The sequence below is a fragment of the Pristiophorus japonicus genome, chromosome 10 (genome assembly GCF_044704955.1).
Source record: "Pristiophorus japonicus isolate sPriJap1 chromosome 10, sPriJap1.hap1, whole genome shotgun sequence".
Classification (NCBI taxonomy): Eukaryota; Metazoa; Chordata; class Chondrichthyes; family Pristiophoridae; genus Pristiophorus; species Pristiophorus japonicus.
The window spans coordinates 105,252,504-105,280,161 of NC_091986.1; the positions used below are offsets into that span (position 1 = coordinate 105,252,504).

Here is a 27,658-nt window from a genome sequence, read left to right on the forward strand (position 1 = left end):
GAGGAAACCCCGCCTAACAAGTTAAAATATACAGCTTTGTGCGGAAAGTAAATATGTTACTCCTTGCTTCAGAACAAAGTACATAGTGGCAAACTGGGTTACAGATCATATCTGCAGCTCCAAGCTAAAACATTATTGAAAATCTAGTATAAGTACCTGTTCAGATTACAAATACAAGGCCATTTTTACAGTAATTATTTTTGAGACAAACTATAAAGCATTTACAGAATGGATGTTCATGGTCAGATTTTAGTTCAAGTATGTCAAGAGACGATGCAAAAATTTATTTTATATTCACTCCAAGCAAACTCAGTGGGTGGGTCTAACTTAACAAAGGTATAACATATTTTATTTTACTGCAACATAACATTGCTTCCAAAATGTGTTCAAAAGTAGTAATTATCCTTTGCAGATTAAGTAATGTTGTTTTCAACACATTAAAGATTAGGCCAACTAATAATTCTGCAAGTTACACATGCCATTACTATCAAACATATCTTCTCAACTGCAAACCATTTTCTGTTTTGCACTTACACGAGCAGTAACTGCTTGCTGCACTCTCATGCTACTCTGCTTGTGTTGAAGAAGCATCATAGTTGCTAATGAAAGTACAACGTTCTTACTGAGTCCACCGATCTCTCTGTACTTACAGTAAATTTGGAAGTCACATTCTTAAGTCAACATTACTTTGAGACAGGTTGCTGAAATTATTAGTTGCGTTTCATTTTTCACAACTCATCAACTGTCATTTCCACCTGGTAGGTCCTTTGCTCACTGAATGTATTCAGATGTCTGCAGGAGTTGCTGTCTTACCTCGTGGTGTTTCTGATCAAGGCAAGTGCGTATGTTGGCCAGTTCCAGCTCACGCATTTTAAGCCGGGTCTCAAGGCTTTGTGATTGTTGTTCCCATTCTACTTTTTTACGGTTCACCATGACATCAATTTGATGCATTAGTTCCTGGAGCTCTGCTTCACATGAGGAGTCTCTGATAATTCAATCAAAGCAAGAAAACATACTTTAAAACAAAATAAAGTAGAATTTAAATAATGTTCTTAAGCAAAGGAGAAGGAAAGACTAGAGGGAGCATTTTCTTCACAAACTCCTTTCACCTTTTTCATTTAAACAAAAATTACCTAATGTTCTTGTGCTCACTTTAAATTGCATGTTCCTCTTTCATGGAGACCTACCTAACAGGTCTCAAATCTCCTCCCGAGCAATTCTGGTGATATATGGTGACATATGCTACATAGATAGATTGTGTGCATCCCATAATGACTCTATTGATTCTAATAGAGACAGTACTTCTGATTGACTTAGGCCTGATCTAGATAAGCCTGAGACAGGAAAATATTACATTAAGTTTGGTACAAAGTTGGCAGCAGTTTTTCTGAAGTTGGGTACATCAGCAAAGCAGCAATTGACACTGTTCAGACAGCTGTTTTGGCCTCTGTGCCTAGAACATCTATTGTTGACTGCTGCCTGCAAAGGTTATTTACATTGGGCCCAAGTTTCGGCCTCAGTTGCTCCTGATTTTTTGGAGCAACTGGTGTAGAATGGAGTATCTTAGAAATTCAAATTCTCGGCATTTAGTTTGCTCCAGTTCTAGTCAGTTAGAACAGTTTCACTTTGGAACAGAATTTTTTTTCCAAAAGGGGGCGTGTCCGGCCACTTACGCCTGTTTTCAAAGTTTCGGCAGTGAAAACTTACTCCAAACTAACTTAGAATGGAGTAAGTGAAGATTTTTGTACGCTCGAAAAAACCTTGTCTACACTTTAGAAAATCAGGCGTAGGTTACAAATCAGGCGTAGGGAATGGGGGGAGGAGGGTTTAAAGGGAAGTTTATAAACATTAAACACTTCAGTTTTACAAATAAAGAGCCATCATCAATAATAAATGATAAAAACATTAATAAATCAACCAATAAAATTTTTTAAAAAATTAATAAGAAATAATTTTTTTTTTAAATCAATAAATAAAAAATGTTCTACTTCCCGACTGCAGCACCGAGAGCGTGCTGGGATGCCCCCCCCCCAGTGTGTCTCTGTCAGTGTCTCTATCTCTCTGTCTGTCTGTGTGTGTCTCTCACTCTCTGTCTGTGTGTGTCTCTCACTCTCTGTCTGTCAGTGCCTGTGTTTCTGACAGCGAGGGGTGGAGGGGAGGGGGAGAATGGGGAGGGGGGGGTGGAGTGAGAAGGGAGGGAGGGGAGGAGGGTGAGAAGGGAGGGAAGGGAGGGAGGGGAGGAGGGGGGGGGAAGAGGTAGGAGGAGGGAGGGGAGGGGGGGAAGAGAAGGGAGGGAGGAGGGGGGGTGAGAGAAGGGAGGGAGGGGAAGGGGGGGAAGAGAGGGGGGGAGAGAGAGAGAGAGAGAGAGAGAGAGAGAGAGAGAGAGAGAGAGAGAGAGAGAGAGAGAGAGAGAGACATGTAGGTGGCGTCGGGTCCGGGGGGCTCGGGAGCGCGGATCGGGGTTGGAGATCAGTCGGAGGGGGGGGGAAAAGAGAGATCGGTTGGGGGGGGGCGGAGGGGAGATCGGTTGGGGGGGGGGGGGGGCGGGCGGAGATCAGTCGGGGGGGGGGGGGGGCTGTCCGGAGGAAGCAGGAGCTGGGCGTGGGAGGCAGCCTTATGCACACAGCCCCAGCAAGGCCATTCGGCCAGGCTAGGGGCTGCGTGCTTCGGGCCCCTCCCACACAGTTTTGGGCGCTTGCAGCTACTGCACATGTGCGCCCACTGTAGCGCGCATGTGCAGAGGTCCCGGCACTGTTTTCAGCGCAGGGACCTGGCTCCGCTCCCTGCAGCTCGTGCTGCGCTGCGCGAGGGCCAGAGGACCAGCAGGGAGCCGGAGAATCTGGAAGTTTTTGTTAGGCGCACTTTGTGGTGCGAAAAACGGGCGTCCAGGTCGGGGCTGCGCCGTTCTAGGCACGGCCCGAAACTTGGGCCCTTTAACTCTCCCCTGATATCAGTCTATATCAGTGTCATGTATCTTACATTATTATATATAACTGTATCCCAACATGCTATACATGACTGTAATAAGATATGACCTGTAACCACCAGCATACCTTACCACTGGGGGTGCACTTGCAAGAGACAGGTATATAAGCACAGGTCTCAGGCAAGTGCAGCATTCCAGAGTTGTGAAATAAAAGGTGCAGGTCCAGAGTGACCTTGACTTCACTACATGCCTCGTGTGAATCTGTACTGAAGGGACAGGACTTTACAGTGGCGACGGGTTACGGGATTATAGAATCTACAGAATGGCGAACAATGGATCAGATGAAAAGTACAATGCGGGAGACATTTGGGAGGACTTTATAGAAAGGCTCCAGCAAAGCTTTGTAACCAAAGACTGGTTAGGCGACGATACGGCAGACAAGAGAAGAGCCCATCTCTTGACCAGCTGTGGCTCGAAAACATACGCTTTAATGAAGGATCTGTTGGCACCTGAGAAACCAGCAAGCAAGTCGTTTGAAGAATTGAGCACACTGGTAAGAGATCACCTGAAGCCAGCGAGCAGCCTACACATGGCTAGACACAAGTTCTACAACTACAGACGCTGTGTGGGCCAGAGCATACCCGACTTCGTGGCGGAACTTCGGAGGTTGACTAGTTTATGTGAGTTCTCCGATGAACTGAGGAGAGAAATGCTGAGAGATTTTTTCATTGAAGGAATAGGCCACACAGGCATATTCCGAAAGCTCATAGAGACCAAGAACCTGACCTTAGAGGCAGCAGCACTGGTTGCACAGACATTCTTGGTAGGGGAAGAAGAAACAAGGTTGATTTACAATGCAGGTACGACAACTAACGAAATAATGGAACAAGGAGTTCACAGCATTAGAAAAGCTGCTACCCCCACACACAGACAAAACCGGCAGAACAGGCTTTCGACAGCAAGCAGTGGCAACAGAAGCCATCAAGGGCCACAGGAACGGCCATTCACATCTCATCAACCCACAATGCGAGCAATCAACTACAAACTGAGAGAAGCTCAAGAGAAATCAGCAAGACGCAGCTCATTCTTTGCAAGCAGTCTGTGCTGGAGGTGTGGGGGTGGGCACTCGTCAAGGGAATGTCGATTTCAGCAGGCTGTTTGCAGGAACTGTGAATATACAGGGCATTTGGCCCGCATGTGCAAAAAAACGGCAGCTCGGCTGGTATACGAATCGGATGGGTCGGAAAGCGGACCAGAAGACGGTGGGGACAGTACCCGGGACACCGATGTACAGCGGGTCAACACGATCAATGGCCGCTACTCCTACGACAGGACGCCTCCTATAATGATGAGGGTCCTACTCAACGGGATATCTGTCAACATGGAGCTGGATATAGGAGCGAGTCAATCTCTCATGAGCGCTCAACAATTTGAACAACTGTGGCCGCATAAAAGAGACAGACCAAAACTCACAAGGACCGACACCAAACTAAGGACCTATACCAAAGAAATCGTACCAGTCCTCGGCAGCGCCATGCTCTCTGTCACACACAAAGGGACAGTGAACCGACTTCCCCTGTGGATTGTCCCCGGAGACACCCCAGCACTGCTGGGGAGAAGCTGGCTGGCAAAACTAAACTGGAAATGGGATGATGTCCATGCCATGTCATTAGAGGAACGGACCTCCTGCTCAACAGTTATAAAGCAATTTGAACATCTCTTTCAGCCAGGTGTGGGCACTTTCAAAGGGGCCAAAGTCAAAATCTATATCACACAGGATGTTAGACCGGTCTATCACAAGGCCAGAGCTGTATCCTATGTGATGAGGGAAAAGATTGAACACGAACTAGACAGGCTTCTGCGGGAAGGCATTATATCACCTATGGAATTTAGCGACTGGGCAAGTCCCATTGTCCCAGTCATGAAGACTGATGGATCCGTACGAATCTGTGGGGACTACAAATCTACCATAAACAGAGTCTCCCTACAGGACCAGTACCCGCTGCCCAGAGCGGAGGACTTATTTGCCACATTGGCTGGAGGTAAACTTTTCTCAAAATTAGACCTCACATCTGCGTATATGACGCAAGAATTGACCGAGGAATCCAAGCTACTCACCACCATCAACACACATCGAAGCCTTTTCATGTACAATCGATGCCCATTCGGCATCAGGTCGGCAGCTGCCCTATTCCAGCGCAACATGGAGAGTCTGCTCAAGTCCATCCCGGGGACGGTTGTATTTCAAGACGACATACTTATCACGGGCAGGGACACCGACTCCCATCTCCGTAATTTGAAGGAAGTACTCAAGCAGTTGGATCGGGTAGGCCTACGAGTCAAGAAATCCAAGTGCCTGTTTCTTGCACTCGAGGTTGAATTTTTGGGCAGAAGGATTGTCGCTGATGGAATCCGCCCAACAGAGTCCAAAACAGAAGCAATTTGCCTGGCACCCAGGCCCCGGAATGTCTCAGAACTGCACGCCTTTTTTGGGCTACTCAATTACTTTGGGAACTTTAGGCAGAACTTAAGCACGCTGCTGGAGCCTCTCCACGTGCTACTCAGGAAGGGGTGCGATTGGTTTTGGGGGGACGCCCAGGAACGCGCCTTCAATAAGGCACGCAACCTTCTGTGTTCCAACAGTGTTTTGACTTTCTTTGACCCAGGTAAAAAGCTAGTTCTCACATGCGATGCGTCAGCGTATGGGGTCGGGTGCGTTTTGCAACATGTCAATAGTGCGGGCAAATTACAACCCATAGCTTATGCCTCCAGGTCACTTTTGCGGGCGGAGCACGGGTACGGAATGGTAAAGAAGGAGGCGCTCGCGTGCGTGTACGGTGTTAAAAAGATGCACCAATACCTTTTCGGGGCCAAGTTCGCGTTAGAAACTGACCACAAGCCCCTCACCTCCCTCCTATCCGAGAGCAAGGCAATAAACGGCAACGCCTCGGCGCGAATTCAACGGTGGGCACTCATGCTGGCGTCCTACAACTATACCATAAGGCACAGACCAGGCACAGATAACTGTGCCGACGCGCTCAGCAGGCTACCTCTGGCAACCACAGAAGGGTCTGACGAACAGGACTGTGAGATAGTCATGGCAATCAATGCCTTTGAGTCCACAGGTTCGCCCATGACGGCTCGCCAAATCAGAGCCTGGACGACCAGCGACCCCACGTTATCCTTAGTAAAAAGATGTGCCCTAACCGGTGACTGGGCAGGGGCTCGCGATGCCTGCCCCGAGGAATTAAAACCCTTTCACAGGCGCATGCATGAGCTATCACTACAAGCAGACTGCCTGATGTGGGGCAGTCGAGTAGTCATGCCTCTGCGAGGCAGAGAGGCATTTGTCCGGGAGCTCCACCGCGAGCACCCGGGGATCATTCTCGTGAAGGCCATAGCCAGATCCCACGTCTGGTGGCCTGGTATTGACACGGACTTGGAGCTCTGCGTCCGAAGGTGCACCATTTGTGCCCAACTCAGCAATGCCCCCAGGGAGGCTCCACTGAGCCCCTGGCCCTGGCCTACCAAACCGTGGACGCGGGTGCACGTAGACTATGCGGGCCCATTCATGGGCAAAATGTTCCTCGTAGTTGTAGATGCATTTTCAAAGTGGGCAAGGAAGGAAACAGGCTACTGGTAGTACAAATGGACAATGGCAAAACCTGCCGGAAGCATGTAGACCAAGTCAAAAGCAGATTTACCAACAGCACTGCGGAACCAGAGGCAGACTACAATGTGGAACTCGCACCACACCTAGTGGACAGACAGAGGGAACAACCTGAGGAAAGGGCAATCCCAACAGACAGCCCAGGCGAGTCAACAACAATCACACCAATCGAAACAGACAGCCCAGGCGAGATACCAGCAACCACACCCAAAGAAAAACAGACACCAAGGCAAACAACTGAACCACAACTCAGACGCTCCACGCGAGAGCGTAGACCACCTGAGAGACTGAACCTATAAAGACAATAAGACCTTGGGGGAGGGTGATGTCATGTATCTTACATTATTATATATAACTGTATCCCAACATACTATACATGACTGTAATAAGATATGACCTGTAACCACCAGCATACCTTACCACCGGGGGTGCACTTGCAAGAGTCAGGTATATAAGCACAGGTCTCAGGCAAGTGCAGCATTCCAGAGCTGTGAAATAAAAGGTGCAGGTGCAGGTCCAGAGTGACCTTGACTTCACTACATGCCTCGTGTGAATCTGTACTAAAGGGACAGGACTTTACAATCAGGAACCCGGGTATTAGCAAAATTGACTACTTGGGTTATTCAACTGGGGATTTCAGACACCTGAGACAAATTAGCTGTGTGAAAAGTTGGTTTTTGGGAATTGTAGTTTTTACCATGCTCCTGTGGAACTACCCAGATGATACATGACAACTTGGGCTAGATTTTGCAACAAGGCTGACTTACAACCCGGGAAGGCACTTCCTCCTGCTCATGTGCTTCCTTCCTATATCACTGGGTCAACCTTATTTTAATATTGCAGGCGTGCTCCCAGCGCTGCTTTCACCCTTTACTGAGAGCTTAGGTAATACAGGGAGGGAAATCCAGTGCTGCTTCAACAGCATTTAAGTAGCTGCAGCAGGTTAAAGGATCAAGGCAGCTTATTTTCTGTCAGTGACAATCCAATAAAATAGAATTCAGATTGTTGGCACAGAACATGCTCGGGACCTAGTGAGAAGGTGGTGACCTTGGCAGTGACTTGCAGTGGCAAGTTTTATATTTCCAACTACCTTGCTTTCCTTATCTTGAACTCCACATACTAATTCTCTAAAACGAACCATGAGACAATTCACATCCCCTTCTTTCTTCAGCAAGTCATCATCATCATAGGCAGTCCCTCAAAACGAGGATGACTTGCTTCCATGCCCCCAAAAAAGGATAAGTTCACAGGTGTTTCGAATAAAGAACCCGAACTACATCCTGAAGGGTGGAAGATGCCTGTACTTGGATTTTTTTTAACGTGTGGTGGCCGTTGCACACCAGCCACCACACGGGCTTGACAGAGCTAGGTCTTGGTCCAGTGGCAAGGATTACCCAAGACAACTGGAGACCTGCTCTGCTGCATGGACCTAGTGCGCACACATATCGCAGTGTGGGCTGCCCCTGGGTCACTGGCCTTGAACTCATGCCTCCCCTGCGCCCTGATCATATCCCTCCACAGTCTCTCGCCGCTCCTGCTGTATCTGCCCATGCTCCAATCACCGGCTTGGACCTTGCTGACGTCACTCTTCGCTGCCGTTGCCCTCCTGCACCAGCTCGCACTGTACCTTGTAATGGCATGCCTCCACACTGCTCCCTGGGCTGCACGCTGCTCCTTTTATGGCCCCGACCTGCCGCTGGTGGTTTCTCGCAGGTCGGGGTCAGTAAGTGTTCCTTCACTCACAGCCTAACTGTAGAGAAGCAGTGAAACAGACATCCATCCACTTTCTCGTTTTCTGCTGTCATTTGAAAAGGGAATGCTTAATCCCATCTGGTTGAATGCCATACAATGGCAAGCAGAAGGCTTTCACACTATGTACTTTCTTCTGAAAGGAGAGGGAAGCACATAACCAAAGAGAAGGAACTGCCACTGATAGAGAAACCGCTAACCTCCAGCCTCTCACTCCTAGGAGGGAGAAGCCCCCGAACTCTTGGGCAGGCATACAGGGAAGCATTGGAAGACAGTGGTTGCAGATTGGTCAGGAAACTCCTTGTACCATGTCTCTTCAGTTCCTGTTGCTCAAATGCAACCAGTCATCATACAACTTTGTGAATGCTAAGTTCTTCCTAAAGCTCATTGTGCAGCTCATCGACCCCAATTGACTTCTCTTATTTTGTACCCTCCTGGGCATCTCTCTGCAACAGCATCACTCAGCCCTTGCTCACCTCTTCCATCACTGCATCTCACCTTTACGTAAGAACATAAGAAATAGGAACAGGAATAGGCCATACGGCCCCTCAAGCCTGCTCCGCCATTCAATAAGATCATGGCTGATCTGATTATAGACACAGCTCCACTTCCCTGCCCGCTCCCCATAACCCCTTATCGTTTAAGAAACTGTCTATTTCTGTCTTAAATTTACTCAATGTCCCAGCTTCCATAGCTCTCTGAGGCAGTGAATTCCACAGATTTACAACCCTTCGAGAGAAGAAATTTCTCCTCATCTCTGTTTTAAATGGGCAGCCCCTTAGTCTAAGATCTCTAGTTCTAGACTCCCCCATCAGTGGAAACATCCACTCTGCATCCACCTTGTCAAGCCCCCTCATAATCTTATACGTTTCAATAAGATCACCTCTCATTCTTCTGAATTCCAATGAGTAGAGGCCCAACCAACTTAACCTTTCCTCATAAGTCAACCTCCTCATCCCCGGAATCAACCTAGTGAACCTTCTCTGAACTGCCAAAGCAAGTATATTCTTTCATAAATATGGAAACCAAAACTGCATGCAGTATTCCAGGTGTGGCCTCACCAATACCTTATATAGCTGTAGCAAGACTTCCCTGCTTGTATACTCCATCCCTTTTGCAATAAAGGCCAAGATACCATTGGCCTTCCTGATCACTTGCTGTACCTGCATACTATCCTTTTGTATTTCATGCACAAGTACCCCCAGGTCCCGCTGTACTGCGGCAGTTTGCAATCTTTCTCCATTTAAATAATAACTTGCTCTTTGATTTTTTTTCTGCCAAAATGCATGACCTCACACTTTCCAACATTACACTCCATCTGCTAAATTTTTGCCCACTCACTTAGCCTGTCTATGTCCTTTTGCAGATTTTTTATGTCCTCCTCACACATTGCTTTTCCTCCCACCTTTGTATCATCAGCAACCTTGGCTACGTTACACTCAGTCCCTTCTTCCAAGATGTTAATATAGACTGTAAATAGTTGGGGTCCCAGCACTGATCCCTGTGGCACCCCACTAGTTACTGGTTGCCAACCAGAGAATAAACCATTTATCCCGACTCTCTGTTACTTAGCCAATCCTCTATCCATGCTAATATATTACCCCCAACCCCGTAACTTTTATCTTGTGCAGTAACCTTTTATGTGACACCTTGTGAAATGCCTTCTGGAAGTCCAAATACACCACATCCACTAGTTCCCCTTTATCCACCCTGTTCGTTACATCCTCGAAGAACTCCAGCAAATTTGGCAAACATGACTTCCCCTTCATAAATCCATGCTGACGCTGCCTGACTGAATTTTGCTTTTCCAAATGTCCTGCTACTGCTTCTTTAATAATGGACTCCAACATTTTCCCAACCACAGATGTTAGGCTAACTGGTCTATAGTTTCCTGCTTTTTGTCTGCCTCCTGTACGAGCCCAGAAGTACCTACCCAGAAGGGTTAAGTAATGAGACAGGGGATTTCATTTGGTGCCACACCAAGCACAAATGGACAGGAGGAGCTGAGGTGGAAGATAAGTAGGCAGTTGTCACTAGCTGGAGGAACAGGAAACTGTTGCTCTCAGCTGTGAATCTGGTATCAAGATCTAAGAGGGAAAAATTCAGGGCGTTTGCATCCCAGAGCGGCGCTAACAGGGCGCAAACGAATTTTCGCCTGGGCACAGTGCTGCTACTGACTCCTGCAAAATTCCACGGAAGTTTAGCGGCGGCAGAAACAGGTAGCGCCCCGCGCCGGCGATGACAATGTCATCACCGTGCGCAGCACCCCTTTCCGCCCCAGAGGGAAAATTCGGTAGCGCTCCAAATTCGGGCACTTACCAAGCTGTAGGCTTGTTCACGGGGCGAAAATTAAAGGGGAGATGCAGCAGGAAAAAAACATGGCCGACTTACCGGTCACGGCCTTCTTGTTGGTAGATTGCAGGGTCTGTGTCACGATCTTGCAGCCCGGCACTCTGTTTGTGTACCGGGCTGCAGTCGCAGTACGCCGCACCCTGGTGGTCCAGCGATGGCCCCATTTCCCACCCGCAGTCAGCAGCTTGGCCCTCCTTTTTAATGAAGTGGAGGGCCCTGTCTATGGGCCAGTGTTACGCGTCTCACCATGTAGCGCTGCTAACTTTGCATAGCTTTGCGCCCTGCTCCCGCCCTTCAGAGGAAGTGGAGCGCGATAGTTTGCTGGGTTGGTAAGCCCAATATAGCTTGCAGGACATCAACGCCCAACGGGGCGATACCGAATTTCATCCCACAAGAGCCTATCATTTAAAAGAAGATGCTTGCAAAGCATCAGATATTTGTTCATGCAGTGGATAGGGTCTCCCAGAGTGTGGTGTAGGTGCTAGCTCAGTTGGGAGGGGCCCACTCCCCACATCTGTGGCACTAGCCATGCAGGTGGCAGCTCCAGAACAATCTGCAGCAAAGGCTTCCCAATAGAAGATCTAAGGATAGTTGTACCTTCCAGCATGGCAGCTATGACGGCTGCTATAGATCTTTTAGGCATCAGAGTCGAAGGGGCTGTCTTCACTAGTTTGATTGGTACCATTCGGTCTGCTTTCCTGCTAATCAGTGGTGAACCAGGGTTGTGCTCAGTACTATGGTCTGGCAAGGGTGTACATGCATGTTAATGCTATCTCTCAGGACAGCACCACCATGTGCTCCCCTTTTAGCTCACTCAACTGTTTACCGGCACATGTGAGAGAAAGCAGCCAAGGTCATTTTAACCACGTAATCTCCCAATCTGCAAATTTGAAAATCAAGTAAGCAAACACGAGAAATTAGGAACACCTCATTTTAATATGTGTACTACCATTACTTTTCAAAAAACCTATCATTTTCATTTTTATTCAAGGTCATTCAGGATTTCGGATATTTCCGGATTTCGGAACATCTTTCCATTGTCACGAATCCGGAAGCGCCTGGGCCGAGGTAAGGGGTTGGGGAGGCGGCGGACCGGTGGCAGCAGATGCAGGGGGGGGGTTCCAGCGGCGGCCAAAACAGGCGGGGCTCCGGGGTGGCAGCCCAGTCGGGAGAGATCTGAGGCAGGTCCAGATTTCGGAACATTTTCTTATGAGGAAAGGTTGAGTAAATTGGGCCTCTACTCATTGGAATTCAGAAGAATGAGAGGTCATCATATGGCAACGTATAAGATTATGAGGGGGGTTGACAAGGTGGATGCAGAAATGATGTTTCCACTGATTGGGGGAGACTAGAACTAGAGGGCATAATCTTAGAATAAGGGGCCACCCATTTAAAACTGAGATGAGGAGGAATTTCTTCTCTCCGAGGATTGTCAATCTGTGGAATTTGCTGCCTCAGAGAGCTGTGGAAGCTGGGTTATTGAATAAATTTAAGCCAGGAGATAGACAGTTTCTTAACTGATAAGGAAATAAAGGGTTATGGGGAGTGGGCAGGGAAGTGGACCTGAATCCATGATCGGATCAGCCATAATTGTATTAAATGGCGGAGCAGGCTTGAGGGGCAGTATGGCCTACTCCTGCTCCTATTTCTTATGTTCTTATGACCCTGCCATGGATCAGCCCAGTGTCCGAATTCCGGAACATTCCAAATTTCGGATGCTCAACATGTATTAAGGTTCTGCAAATTTAAATACAAATTAAGGGAGTTCCAGTCTGTTATATGCTTGGTTTGTTTTTCCAGGACTAGAGGAATTAACACTTTATTGCATTTCAATAGTTTAAGCTTTAAACTATGTACCACCAAAATGCAATAAAGTGTTAATCCCTTCCAATAGTGGTCAGATGCCAGAGTTTCCGGCTACGATCATCATCGGCAGTCCCTCGGAATCGAGGAAGACTTGCTTCCACTCCTGAAGTGAGTTCTTTGAACAGTCCAATATGAGAGCCACAGACTCTGTCACAGGTGGGACAGATAGTCATTTAGGGAAGGGGTGGGTTGGATTGGTTTGCCGCACGCTCTTTCCGCTGCCTGCGCTTGATTTCTGCATGCTCTCGGCGTTGAGACTCGAGGTGCTCAGCGCCCTCCCGGATGCACTTCCTCCACTTAGGGCGGTCTTTGGCCAGGGACTCCCAGGTGTCAGTGGGGATGTCGCACTTTATCAGGGAGGCTTTGAGGCTGTCCTTGTAATGTTTCCTCTGCTCACCTTTGGCTCGTGAAGGAGCTCCGCATAAAGCATTTGCTTTGGGAGTCTCGTGTCTGGCATGCGAACTATGTGGCCTGCCTAGCGGAGCTGGTCAAGTGTGGTCAGTGCTTCAATGCTGGGAATGTTAGCCTGGTCGAGGAAGCTGATGTTGGTGCGCCTGTCTTCCCAGGGGATTTGTAGGATCTTGCGGAGACATCGTTGGTGATATTTCTCCAATGACTCAAGGTGTCTACTGTACATGGTCTATGTCTCTGAGCCATACAGGATGGCGGGTATTACTACAGCCCTGTAGACCATGAGCTTGGTGGCAGTTTTGAGGGCCTGGTTTTCAAACACTCTTTTCCTCAGGCAGCCGAAGGCTGCACTGGCGCACTGGAGGCAGTGTTGGATCTCGTCGTTGATGCCTGCTCTTGTTGATAGGAGGCTCCCGAGATATGGGAAGTGGTCCACGGTGTCCAGGGCCGCGCCGTGGATCTTGATGACTGGGGGGGGCAGTGCTGTGCGGCGAGGACAGGCTGGTGGAGGACCTTTGTCTTACGAATGTTTAACGTAACTCCTCAGTAAATACATCGACTATGTCCTGGAGTTCAGCCTCTGTGTGTGCACAGACACAGGCGTCGTCCGCATACTGTAGCTCGACGACAGAGGTTGGGGTGGTCTTGGACTGGGCATGGAGACGGCGCAGGTTGAACAGTGCAGCCATTGCAGCTACACTAGACAGGTGGGCACTGAAGATGTACCTGCAGTGTGCCAACCTATCCTATTATAATTAATTGCCCTCCCTCTGACCCTGCAAACTACAGGAAAACCACGTGAGGAATTTCAACCCTGTCGTCTGGGACCCGGAGTCCGAATTCTGATGTTTACTGTGGTAAGGCTACAGTAACAGTGCCAATCGCTATAAAGTAGCAAATTTACTGAAGTAAATCATCAAATGACATACATAAGGTTATATTACACACCTTATTGACACTGAAAGAAAAAAGTTGACTGTTATATTTGTATCCCAGTTATTTAATAATTTTTTTTTGCTCTCCTTCCCAAGGAGGAGTTGTACTATTTGCTTAAGATTAACTTACATATTTATTTCTCTCCTCCCCCACAAATTTTTATTGAAGAGTTTTAAGAGTGACAGTTCAGTGGTTTTATAGCTGCCAGAGCCATTATGCAGAGTTGAGTACCATGTGTTCTCATGGTTATGCATTATTATACAATATATGCAGATAGTTTAATGTTGTGTAGTTTCTTTTTAATGGCTGCACTCAAACAACAATTTGACTCTCTGACATTATAGTCGCAGTCACGATACACTTTTTAAAATCTTCATTACACAAAGAACATAAAATTAAGAATCATACCGTAATCGACTATTCTTCTCCAAACCTTTTATTATTTCCTCCATTGCAGCAGTTAGTCTGAAAAATGAGGAAATATAGCATCATCTATTGAACACAGAGCACTGAAATACTAATCCTCTCAGTATCATTATCCTTTTTAATAATAAAAACATTATGGGTGACAGCTTCCTGAGTGACTCAGTTGGAATTGCACCATATGGTGTTGTACTGAGCTATAGACCAGGAAGGTTCCAGACTGAATATCTGATCTGTGTTAAGACCAGGAAGGTTCCAGGATGAACATTTGAACTGTGTTAACACCGCAGATCTCTTCAGGGGCGGCAATAGGGATTTTACAATTGGTTTCAGTGTCTCCATGCTAGGGAGAACAAAGCAAAAAACAAAACAAGGAAACATCAGCCAAAACTCCTTCTCCTGATGGCTATCCACTAGCCACTGCTGGAAAGTATGCTTAGTTGGTGGACTGTTCCAAATGCTTATATCCCTATGATTAAATATTTTTTTCTTTACAATGAGTTCTGAATTTACATTTCACTAATTTGAACATAATTTTTTGTTCTACTGGTGTCAATCCTCTTGAAGTAATGTTCTGGGGTCAAATTATCTATACCATTTAATCCTATACAGAGCTTGTTGCAACTACCGTTAGCTTAAGCGTTTCCATTCTCATTGTAGCTCATCACTTTACTTTCAGGATCATTCTTGTTGCTATTCTTTGCACCCTCTCTTATGTATATTTTGAGGTGTGGCAATCAAAATCACACCTTTTTCTGTAGTTATAGAAGTAGTTACAGTAGAGCAAAAGGGGCAGAAAACATTGGTGGGAGTAGTTTCTAGGCCCTCTAACAGTAATTGTCATGTCGGGTACAGCATAAATCAGTAAATTAGAGGTGCATGTAACAAGAGTAATACTGTAATCATGGGGGAATATAAATGTTCATATAGACTGGGCAAAACAAATTTGCAGTGAGTGCAGAGGACAAGTTCATGGAATGCATTCAAGATAGTTTTTCAGATCAGTATGTCGAGGAACCAACGAGGAAACAGGCTATTGTAGATCTAGTATTGTGCAATGAGAAAGGGTTAATAACTAACCATGTATTAAAGGAGTCTCTGGGGAAGAGTGATCATAATATGATAGAAATTTACATTGAGTTTGAGAGGAATTTAGTTCCAAAACTAGGATCTTAAATCTGAACAAACCAAAACTACATAGGTGTGTGAGGCAAGTTGGCCAAGGTAGATTGGGAAACTAGATTAAATGATATGTTGGGACATAACCAATAGCAAACATTTAAATAATTCATAACGAATATACTTTCTCTTAAGGAATAAAAACTCCATAGAAAAATTGGTTCAACCGTGGCTACCAAGAGAAATTAAAAATAGTACACTGTATATCCTGATTAAGCGGGAAATTGTGTTAGGGAAATTGATGGGATTGAAGGCCGATAAATCCCTGGGGCCTGATAGTCTGCATCCCAGAGTACTTAAGGAAGTGGCCATAGAAATAGTGGATGCATTGGTGATCATTTTCCAACAGTCTATCGACTCTAGATCAGTTCCTATGGACTGGAGGGTAACTAATGTAACACCACTTTTTAAAAAAAAAAAGAGGGAGAAAACGGGTAATTATAGACCAGTTAGCCTGACATCAATAGTGGGGAAAATGTTGGAATCAATCATTAAGGATGAAATAGCAGTGCATTTGGAAAGCAGTGACAGGATCGGTCCAAGTCAGCATGGATTTATGAAAGGGAAATCATGCTTGACGAATCTTCTAGAATTTTCTGAGGATGTAACTAGTAGAGTGGACAAGGGAGAACCAGTGGATGTTGTGTATTTGGACTTTCAAAAGGCTTTTGACAAGGTTCCACACAAGAGATTGGTGTGCAAAATCAAAGCACATGGTATTGGGGGTAATGTACTGATGTAGATAGAGAACTGGTTGGCAGACAGGAAGCAGAGAGTCGGGATAAACGGGTCCTTTTCAAAATGGCAGGCAGTGACTAGTGGGGTGCCACAGGGCTCAGTGCTGGGACCCCAGCTCTTTACAATATACATTAATGATTTAGATGAAGGAATTGAGTGTAATGTCTCGAAGCTTGCAGATGACGCTAAACTGGGTGGAATGATCAGCCATGATCTTATTGAATGGTGGTGCAGGCTCGAAGGGCCTACTCCTGCACCTATTTTCTATGTTTCTATGTACTAGATTAAAGGAAAAGGATTATAATTTGGCTAAAAAAATAGTATTAAGCCTCAGGATTGGGAGGATTTTAGAATTCAGCAAAGAATAACCACGAAATTGATAAAGTGAGAGAAAAGAGAATATGAGAGTAAACTAGCAAGAGACATAAAAACAGATTGTGAAAGCTTCTATAGGTATGTAAAAAGGAAAAGATTAGCAAAAGAAAACGTGGGTCTCTTATACAGAGACAGCAAAAATTATAATGGAGGATATGGAAATGGCAGAGATATTAAATAAATACTTTGACCGTGATTTTTCCTACCGGTCGGGAGAGAGGTGGGCAACTTCGGGTGTGGATTGGAAACCCTCCCACCCCACCCCACCCTCACAGTTGCAGCCCACTCTATTGAAGTGATTTTACCTTGATTTTGCCTCCTGCAAGGTTCCCGGCCAATTAAAAGGAAGCGGGTCTGATGACATCATTTGACAGTTTCCTTAAAGGGTCCATGCCTACATTCATTTTGACAGTTCTGCTGCCAGTATTCTGCAGCATTGAGGTGCTGCAAACATTGACAAAGACTGCACAAAGGTACACAGCTGCACCGAGACTCTCCCATGACTCTCTCCAGATGGCAGAAGACACCTCTCCAGGAGACCAACTCAGCCTGATTGCAAATTGCTGAGGAGGGCACAAGCAGGGATGTCGTCAGGAGGACCTGCCTGCAGTGGCACAAACCTTTCAATGATCTCAGTAGATCATGAAATGATACTGCAAAGCCACACTCAACCTCATCCTGCTGTGCCACTCATCACAATCCCATCACGCTGCCTTCTTTACCATACTCCTGCACATCTTTACTCACACCAACTTACGTTGCACCTCCACCCATCCCTCGCTCTCTCGATCTACATTCCCATCTCACTAGCCACCCCTCACACTCACCCTCATCCTTGTTCAATCATACCAACTAACAACACACAAGCGTACGCACTTTTAGCTAATGTTCATGTAGAGTTTCTGCTTTGTGTTGTCAAACATTGAAATCTTTATTTTGAACACTTTGCCTTCTTAGACAGATTTATGTGCACCTTTGGAAGTAGCTTAGTGAGTTGCAATGAATGGTGAGACAAAAGGCTATCCCCGCAATGGTGATGAGTGTGAAAGGAATGGCTTGGGCATTGCAGTGATGCTTTATGGTGTTGGTGTGGGGCGGTGCCAACCTGGCGCATCATGTGGCAGCCAGAGTGTACAGCCTCAAGTAAAATATATTTGGCCATAGTGAGGCCATCCCTGGTCATGTGCTGATGTCCTGTATCCTATGCAGCATCAAGTGATTGCAAAGAAGGTTGGTGTTGTTGGAGAAGGTTGGTGTTGTTGGAGAAGGTTGGTGTTGTTGGAGAAGGTTGGTGTTGTTGTTGGTGCTGCTGGTGTGCTTGGTCATGATGGTGTGCCTGGTCATGCTGGTATGCCTGGTCATGCTGGTGTTGATGGGATGGATTGTGGTGGGACTGAGGACCAAGGTGAGATTTTTTTCAAGAGCAACGATGCTGCTGGAATAGATGCCAACTGAAGTTGAGATGACAGAAGCGATCAGTCAATGGTGAGAGAGGTTGCTCCAAGGAGGTGACACTGGAGAGTTTATTCCAAACACTTCCAACCTTCCGAAATCTGAAAATGACTTCCAAATCCTGAAGGCTCCAGCTTCTAACATTGGAAAGTGAACAGCTATGAAAAGGTAGATTTTATACCACTTTTTCCATTTATTCAAAGTAATGGAATGTTGTTGAAAACCCGACATACTTACCTGACGTGATCCCCGAGCGACGTGAAAGTCGTTAAAAAGTTGGAAAAATGGTTAGTAGCTGGTAAAATGCTGCTTAAATGCCTTCAAACCGCTTCTTAAGTATTTCAATTGTCTGAGCCACTGCTTAGTGTCGGGTCTGCAAAGCGCAGGCAGACCTGGCACTTGGGAAACTTACAAGGAGGCGGGTTAAGAGCGGGATACCGCCCTGCTGTCAATTTTTTAGATTTTGACAGGGACCTGCCTCCAAACCCGCCCTCTGAACGCCAGCAAAATCCAGCCGTTTGTAGCTGTCTTCACGGAAGACACCAAACATTTTTGGAAATAGTGGGGAAGTAAGGGTCGAGTGAGAATGAGGAACTTAAAGAAATTAGTATTAGTAAAAAAATAGTACTGGAAAAATTAATGGGACTAAAAGCCGACACATCCCCTGGATCTGATGGCCTACATCCTAGGGTTTTAAAAGAGGTGGCTACAGATAGTGGATGCATTGGTTTTTATCTTACACAATTTCCTAGATTCTAGAATGGTTCCCCCAGATTGGAAGGTATTAAATGTAACTCCACTATTCAAGAGAGGGAGAGAGAAAACAGGGAACTATTGGCCAGTTAGTCTGTTAGCAGTAGAAGGGAAAATGCTAGAATCTATTATTAAGGACATGGTAACAGGGCACTTAGAAAATAATAATAGGACTGGGCAGAGTCAACATGGATTTATGAAATGGAAATTGTGTTTGACAAATCTGTTAAGAGTTTTTTGAGGTTGTCACTGGGGGGAACCATTAGATGGAGTGCATATGGATTTTCAGAAAGCATTCAATAAGGTCCCACACAAGAGGTTATTACACAAAATTAGAGCTTATGGGATTTGGGGTGATATATTAGCATGGATTGAGGATCGGCTAACAGACAGAAAACAGAGTAGGACTAAATGGGTCATTTTTGGGTTGTCAAGCTGTAACTAGTGGGGTACCCCAAGGATCAGTACTTGGGCCTCAGCTATTCACAATCTATATCAATGACTTAGATGAGAGGACCGATTGAAATATATCCAAGTTTGCTGACGATACAAAGCTAGGTGGAATTAGGAAAAGGGGAGGTGCAAAGAGACCTGGGTGTCATGGTACATCAGTCATTGAAGGTTGGCATGCAGGTACAGCAGGCGGTTAAGAAAGCAAATGGCATGTTGGCCTTCATAGCAAGGGGATTTGAGTACAGGGGCAGGGAGGTGTTGCTACAGTTGTACAGGGCCTTGGTGAGGCCACACCTGGAGTATTGTGTACAGTTTTGGTCTCCTAACCTGAGGAAGGACATTCTTGCTATTGAGGGAGTGCAGCGAAGGTTCACCAGACTGATTCCCGGGATGGCGGGACTGACCTATCAAGAAAGACTGGATCAACTGGGCTTGTATTCACTGGAGTTCAGAAGAATGAGAGGGGACCTCATAGAAACGTTTACAATTCTGACGGGGTTAGACAGGTTAGATGCAGGAAGAATGTTCCCAATGTTGGGGAAGTCCAGAACCAGGGGACACAGTCTAAGGATAAGGGGGAAGCCATTTAGGACCGAGATGAGGAGGAATTTCTTCACCCAGAGAGTGGTGAACCTGTGGAATTCTCTACCACAGAAAGTTGTTGAGGCCAATTCACTAAATATATTCAAAAAGGAGTTAGATGAAGTCCTTACTACTAGGGGAATCAAGAGGTATGGTGAGAAAGCAGGAATGGGCTACTGAAGTTGCATGTTCAGCCATGAACTCATTGAATGGCGGTGCAGTCTAGAAGGGCCGAATGGCCTACTCCTGCACCTATTTTCTATGTTTCTATGTAAGTTGTGAGGAGGACGCAAAGAGGCTGCAAAGGGATATAAGACAGGTTAAGTGAGTGGCAGATGGAATATAATGTGGAGAAATGTGAAGTTATCCACTTTAATAGAAAAAAATAGAAAAGCAGAATAGTTTTTAAATGGTGAGAGATTGGGAAATGTTGGTACTCAGGAGGGACCTGGGTGTTCTTGTACACGAATCACAGAATGTTAGCATACAGGTACAGCAGGCAATTAGGAAAGCAAATGTTATGTTAGCCTTTATTAAAAAGGGGCTGGAGTATAAGAGTAAAGAGGGCTGAAATTGCCCCCCTCTTTAAGGTCCATTGGTAATGGCGGCAAGGCCTTTCCGACCTGGGGCAGGCGGATGATCCGACCCATCCGAAATTGCCCCAGGGGCGACAGAAACGAGTTTCCGCTGTGCCCCGTGTTCCTGCCCTGTCGGCATGCATCAACCCCTTAGCACCTGGCGGCGACCCCTTTCTGCCCGTGAAGCAAATTGCCCCGCAGGAGTGGAGCCGCCACCGCTCAGTGCTGCCAACACCTTTTCCCAGCTGGAAGCAGGCAGTGGCTGGGCAGCACATCTGCCCTTAAAGGGGAGGATGTACTGTTGCAACTGCCATTTTATTTTAATTGGAGGCTGACTCTGAAGTCGGCCCGCAATAGCAGCCACGGGTTCGGCCAGGCCGCTGGCCCAGCCGAAGCCCTCCCTAGAGTTCCAGTGAGCGTCACTAAAGTGGCTGCAGAGCTCCCAACAGCCCTCCCATTTAACTGAAGGGGAGGGACATTGCCACATGGCAGCGCGTTGCAGCACGTCCGCGTCACGCTGATGACACCACCTGCCTTCCGCCCCGCTCCCGACGCACTTCCGCCCCTCAGCCGCCCCAAACACCACCGCAACGAAATAAAACACAAAAAGAGGGCAATTTCCCTCTATTCTCTGCCCCATGGATTCGGGCGGAGAACATTTCATTCGAATTATCCACCCCGTTTGAGGCGGAGGGCATTTTCGGCCCAAAGTCTTACTGCAATTATATCGGGCCTTGGTGGGACCACACCTGGAGCACTGTGTAGTTTTGGTTTCCTTACCGAAGGAAGGATATACTTGCCTTAGAGGGAGTGCAACGAAGTTTCATTGGACCGATTCCTGGGATAGGGAGATTGTCCTAGGAGGTGAGATTGAATAGACTAGGTCTATATTCTATAGAGTTTACAAGAATAAGAGGTGACCTCATTGAAACATAGAAAGTTCTTAAGGGGCTTGACAGGGTAGTTGCTGGGAAGATGTTTCCCCTGGCTCGGGTGTCTAGAACTAAGGGTCACAGTCTCAGAATAAGAAGCCAGCCATTTAGGACTGAGATGAGGAAAAATTTCTTCACGCAAAGGGTTCTGCATCTTTGGAACACTCTACCACAGAAGGCTGTGGATGCTCAGTCGTTGAGTATATTCAAAACAAAGATCGCTAGATTTTTGGATTCAAAGGGAACCAAGGGATATGGGGATAGTACGGGAAGGTAGGGTTGAGGTAGAAGATTAGCCATGATCTTATTGAATGACGGAGCATGCTAGAAGGACCAAATGCCCAATCCTGCTCCCATTTCTTAGGTTCTTCTGCAATGGTGCCATTAGTCTCATTTACCATGTTGGTACCAATATGCTACAGGGTAAAAAAGCTGCACTTAAATCAATACACTTTAATGTTGCAAGATACTCTTAATTTAACACAAGAGAAACATGAGACTATCCATTAAATTGCTCCCACCAATTATCAATAATGGCAGACCTTTAACCACTAGTATTTTATCCTAGACTCAAAATCTATAATTCTACTTGTGGGTATTTTTCACAGGTCATGGTGATAGGGTATGAAAATTTCAAATGTTCATAACATATTACTAAAATCCAAGTGACAATACTGCTACATGGCTTGAAATTGAGCCACTGTCCTCTGAATATTCTGTTACAGCATAAAATAATCCATAATTTACTATCACTAAATTTGATTTGTGACATCTGCCTTTTGTTCTCTGCAGCCTCCTCCCATTTTGTTATTAAAGGGGCTCACTTCTCTTCCAGTTCTTACAAATGGTCTACACCTGAGACTTTAACTGGTTTTATCTCTTTCCAGATGCTTGTGGTTCTGCTGCATAATCACAGCATTTCCTGCTTCAAATCGCAGTACCATGCCATTTCCTGAATAGTTATACAAGTACAGGCATTGCAGTTAACTGGTTTCAAAAGACAGATTTAATTCTTTTATAACTAAGTTTGAAATTTTTTTTTTTTTTTTAATTGAGATTATTAACATTTTTCAAAAATATGTTGTGACAAAATGTGTTTTTAGCAACTTAATTAATTTTTAAAAAGTTAGGTTCATTCTTTACAGAGTAAAGTGTCAGATTTGTTTCAGAGTGTTAAGAGGTGTGGAAATAGATGAAGGAGATGTAGGTAAATTCCTTTAACAGAATTGAGAATAACAAAGATCAATTTAAGGAAAGGGTTAATCAAACTCTCCTACAGTCTGTTAATGTTATACTATTATTGGGCTCAATTTTGCCTGCTCATTTTCTCGCGTATTGCCAGAGTTACGTCCATTTTTCTAGGCCAGAAATGTTCTGGAAATACTTTGCTGAAGTTTCCCCGATGTATAATTCGAATTTGGTACCGCACAGCGTGTCTAGTCGCCTCGGGTGCTGGAACATGCTTTCTGTGCCGAAAAACGATGCAGCACCTTCTGCGCATGTGCAGGAAAAAAAAGTTACGTTTATGACGTCGTTGCAATGGACGCGCATGCGCAGTACAGCTCCGAGTTGGCATTCGCCATTTTTAAAGAGCCAGTTGTGTGTGAGAGGAGTGCTGTGTGAGAGCATTGGAAAAATCAGATCTGCAGCAATACAAGATGCAATGCGGTGCAAGGACCAAGAATTTCTTACAGAAAGAAATGGAGTCACTAGTTACTGTGATTGAGAACAGATGGCAGGAGCTGGATGTTACACTCATAATAAATGGCGAGACTGAGTACTGTGTGTAATGAGCAAGTGTGACCTTAGCTCCTTTATTATGGTTCCAGCGTGCAGGTACCTCGTGGGTGGCCTGCTTATATACTGTGCTCCCAAGGGATGCTGGGATCTGGTGGTCAGGTGTAATACAAGTTACAAAGGGTTAACTACATAACATCACTCCCCGGTGAACTCAACAGTATGCTTATTTACAAGGTGAGACAATCTGGGGCTTTGCGTTCCCTTGTCGATTGTCTCAGTACAAATGCTGGTGTGGTTGGGTTGGTCAGTTCTTCACTGGGCTGTTGGGCAGCCAGCCTTGCCGAGCTGTTGGGGTGATGAGTTCGGTTTCGTGGCCAACTATGATGTTAGTTGCCACTTGTGTGTGTGTTGGAAGGTCAAATTTGTTGGTGTCCTCTTTGGGTTGTTTGTAGCTGTTGATGAACTGCAATTTGATTTGGTCCAAATGTTTTCTGTGCGTTTGTCCATTGGTCAGTGTGACCTGAAACACCCGACTCCCCTCTTTGGCCATGACCGTGCCAGCGAGCCATTTGGGACCATGTCCATAATTGAGCAAAAACACAGGTTCATTGATGTCAATATCGTGTGACAAATTTGCGCGTTCATGGTACATACTTTGTTGATGCCGCTTGCCCTCCACGTGATCATAGAGATCAAGGTGGATAAGAGACAGCCTTGTTTTAAGTGCCCTTTTCATGAGCAGCTCAGCTAGGGGAATCCCGGTGAGTTATTGGTGTTTGGTGCGGTAGCTGAGCAGCACTCGGGACAACCGGATCTGCAGGGAACCTTCCGACACACGTTTCAAGCTTTGCTTGATGGTCTGAACTGTTCGTTCTGCCTGGCCATTGGATGCGGGGTTAACGGGGCAGATGTGACATGTTTGATCCCGTTGCGGGTCATGAATTCATTGAATTCAACACTGGTGAAACACAGCTCATTGTCTCTGACTAGGACATCAGGCAAGCCTTGTGTGGAAAACATGGCTCGTAGGCTTTCAATGGTGGCCGTGGATGTGCTTACAGACATTATTGCACATTCAATCCATTTTGAGTAAGCGTCCACGACAACCAAAAACATTTTGCCGAGGAATGGGCCCGCATAGTCTACATGGATCCTCGACCACGGTTTGGATGGCCATGACCAGAAACTTAGCGATGCCTCTCTGGGTGCATTGCTCAACTGAGAGCAAGTGTTGCACTGGTGCATGCATGACTCTAAATCTGAGTAGATGCCAGGCCACCACACGTGAGATCTGGCTATTGTTTTCATAGAAACATAGAAAACAGGTGCAGGAGCAGGCCATTTGGCCCTTCGAGCCTGCACGGCCATTCAATATGATCATGGGCTGATCATGCAACCTCAGTACCCAACCCCTGCCTTCTCTCCATACCCACTGATCTGTTTAGCCGTAAGGGCCACATCTAACTCCCCTTTGAATATATCCAACGAACTGGATTCAACAACTTTCTGTGGCAGAGAATTCCACAGGTTTACAACTCTCTGGGTGAAAAAGTTTCTCCTCAACTTGGTCCTATATGGCTTACCCCTTATCTTTAGATTGTGACCCCTGGTTCTGGACTTCCCCAACATCGAGAACATTCTACCTGCATCGAACCTGGCCAGTCCCGTCAGAATTTTATAAGTTTCTGTGAGATCCCTTCTCATTCTTCTAAATTCCAGTGAGTATAATCCTAGTATAATCCAGTCTTTCCTCATATGTCAATCCTGCCATCCCGGGTATCAGTCTGGTGAACCTTCGCTGCACTCCCTCAATAGCAAGCATGTCCTTCCTCAGATTAGGAGACCAAAACTGCACATAATACTCAAGGTGTGGTCTCACCAAGGTCCTGTATAACTGCTGTAAGACCTACCTGATTCTATACTCGAATCCCCTCGCTATGAAGGCCAGCATGCCATTTGCTTTCTTTACTGCCTGCTGTGCCTGCATGCCTATCTTCAATGACTGATGTACCATGACACGCAGGTCTCTTTGCACCTCCCCTTTTCCTAATCTGTCACCATTCAGATAATAATCTGCCTTCCTGTTTTTGTCATTCAAGTGGATAACCTCACAGTTATCCACATTATATTGCATCTGCCATGCATTTGTCCATTCACCTAACCTGTCCAAGTCCCCCTGCAGCCTCTTAGCATCCTCCTCGCAGCTCGCACTGCCACCCAGCTTAATGTCATCTGCAAACTTGGAGATATTACTTTCAATTCCTTCGTCTAAATCATGAATGTATATTGTAAATAGCTGGGGTCCCAGCACTGAACCCTGCAGCACACCACTAGTCACTGCCTGCCATTTCGAAAAGGACCTGTTTATCCCCACTCTTTGCTTCCTGTCTGCCAACCAGTTCTCTATCCACGTCAGTACATTACCCCCAATACCATGTGCCTTAATTTTGCACACTAATCTCTTATGTGGGACTTTGTCAAAAGTCTTCTGAAAGTCCAAATACACCACATCCACTGGTTCGCCCTTATCCACTCTACTAGTTACATCCTCAAAAAACTCTAGAAGATTAGTCAAGCATGATTTCCTTTTCATAAATCCATGCTGACTTGGACCAATCCTCTCACTGCTTTCCAGATGCGCTGCTATTACATCTTTAATAATTGATTCCAGCATTTTCCCATCACCGATGTCAGGCTAACCGGTCTATAATTCCCTGCTTTCTCTCTTCCTCCTTGTTTAAAAAGTGGGGTTACATTAGCTACCCTCCAATCTATCGGAACTGATCCAGAGTCCATGGAATGTTGGAAAATGACCACCAATGCATCTACTATTTCTAAGGCCACTTCCTTAAGTACTCTGGGATGCAGACGATCAGGCCCTGGGGATTTATCAGCCTTCAGTCTCTTCAATTTCCCTAACACCATTTCCTGATTGATAAGGATTTCCCTCAGTTCCCCCTTCTCGCTAGACCCTTGGTCCCCTAGTATTTTCGGGAGGTTATTCGTGTCTTCCTTAGGTGAAAACAGAACCAAAGTATTTGTTCAATTGGTCTGCCATTTCCTTGTTCCCCATTATGAATTCACCTGATTCTGACTGCAAGAGGCCTACATTAGTCTTCACTAATCTTTTTCTCTTCACATATCTATAGAAGCTTTTGCAGTCAGTTTTTATGTTCCCGGCAAGCTTACTCTCATACTCTATTTTCCCCCTCCTAATTAAACCCTTAGTCCTCCTCTGCTGAATTCTAAATTTCTCCCAGTCCTCAGGTTTGCTGCTTTGTCTGGCCAATTTATATGCCTCTTCCTTAATTTCCTCTTCTCTAATTTCCCTTGTTAGCCACGGTTGAGCTACCTTCCCTTTTTTATTCTTACGCCACACAGGGATGTACAATTGTTGCAGTTCATCCATGTGATCTTTAAATGTCTGCCATTGTCTATCCACCGTCAACCCTTTAAGTATCATTCTCCAGTCTATCCTAGCCAATTCACGTCTCATACCGTCTAAGTTTCCTTTCTTTCAGTTCAGGACCATGGTCTCTGAATTAATTGTGTCATTTTCCATCTTAATGAATAATTCTACCATATTATGGTCAGTCGTCCCCAAGGGGCCCCACACGACAAGACTGCTAATTAATCCTGTCTCGTTACACAAGACCCAGTCTAGGATGGCCTGCTCTCTAGTTGGTTCCTCGATATATTGGTCTGGAAAACCATCCCTTATACACTCCAGGATATCCTCCTCCACAGTATTGCTACCAATTTGGATGCCCAATCAATATGTAGATTAAAGTCACCCATGATAACTGCTGTACCCTGATTGCACGCGTCCCTAATTTCCTGTTTGATGCCATAGCCAACCTCCCCACTACTGTTTGGTGGTCTGCACACAAGTCCCACTAAAGTTTTGTGCCCTTTAGTGTTTCGCAGCTATACCCATATAGATTCCGCATCATCCATGCTAATGTCCTTCCTTGCTATTGCGTTAATTTCCTCTTTAACCAGTAACGCTACCTCTCCTCCTTTTCCTTCCTGTCGGTCCTTCCTGAATATTGAATACCTCTGGATGTCGAGTTCCCAGCCTTGGTTACTCTGGAGCCATGTCTCCGTAATCCCAATTACATTATACCCGTTCACAGCTATCTGCGCAGTCAATTCATCCATCTTATTATGAATGCTCCTCGCCTTGAGACTCTGAGCCTTCAGGCTTGTTCTTTTAACACTCTTTGTCCATTTTGAATTATGTTGAAATGTGGCCCTTTTAATTTTTGCCCTTGATTTCTCTGCCCTGTATTCTTGCTTTTCTCCTTCCTATGTTTTGCTTCTGCCCCCTTTTTACTTCCCTCTGTCTCCCTGCATAGATTCCCATCCCCCTGCCATTTTCGTTTAAACCCTCCCCAACAGCACTAGCAAACACTCCGCCTAGGACATCGGTTCTGGTCCTGCCCAGGTGCAGATCGTCCAGTTTGTACTGATCCTACCTCCCCCAGAACCGGTTCCAATGTCCCAGGATTTTGAATCCCTCCCCCTTGCACCATTCCTCAAG

General features: G+C 45.9%; 1 protein-coding gene across 3 annotated transcripts in view; it reads right to left on the bottom strand.

The window, feature by feature from the left end:
- LOC139274778 (deuterosome assembly protein 1-like) overlaps nt 1-27,658 on the bottom strand; it is a 288,549-nt gene that overhangs the window by 213,652 nt on the left and 47,239 nt on the right. For all 3 annotated transcript variants that reach the window (XM_070891467.1, XM_070891468.1, XM_070891466.1), the window contains 2 exons: nt 14,319-14,375; nt 814-985 (listed from right to left, as the gene is read on the bottom strand). In XM_070891467.1, the coding sequence (XP_070747568.1) occupies nt 814-985; nt 14,319-14,362 (216 nt within the window). In that variant the 5' untranslated portion in view covers nt 14,363-14,375. The remainder of the gene's footprint in view (nt 1-813; nt 986-14,318; nt 14,376-27,658) is intronic.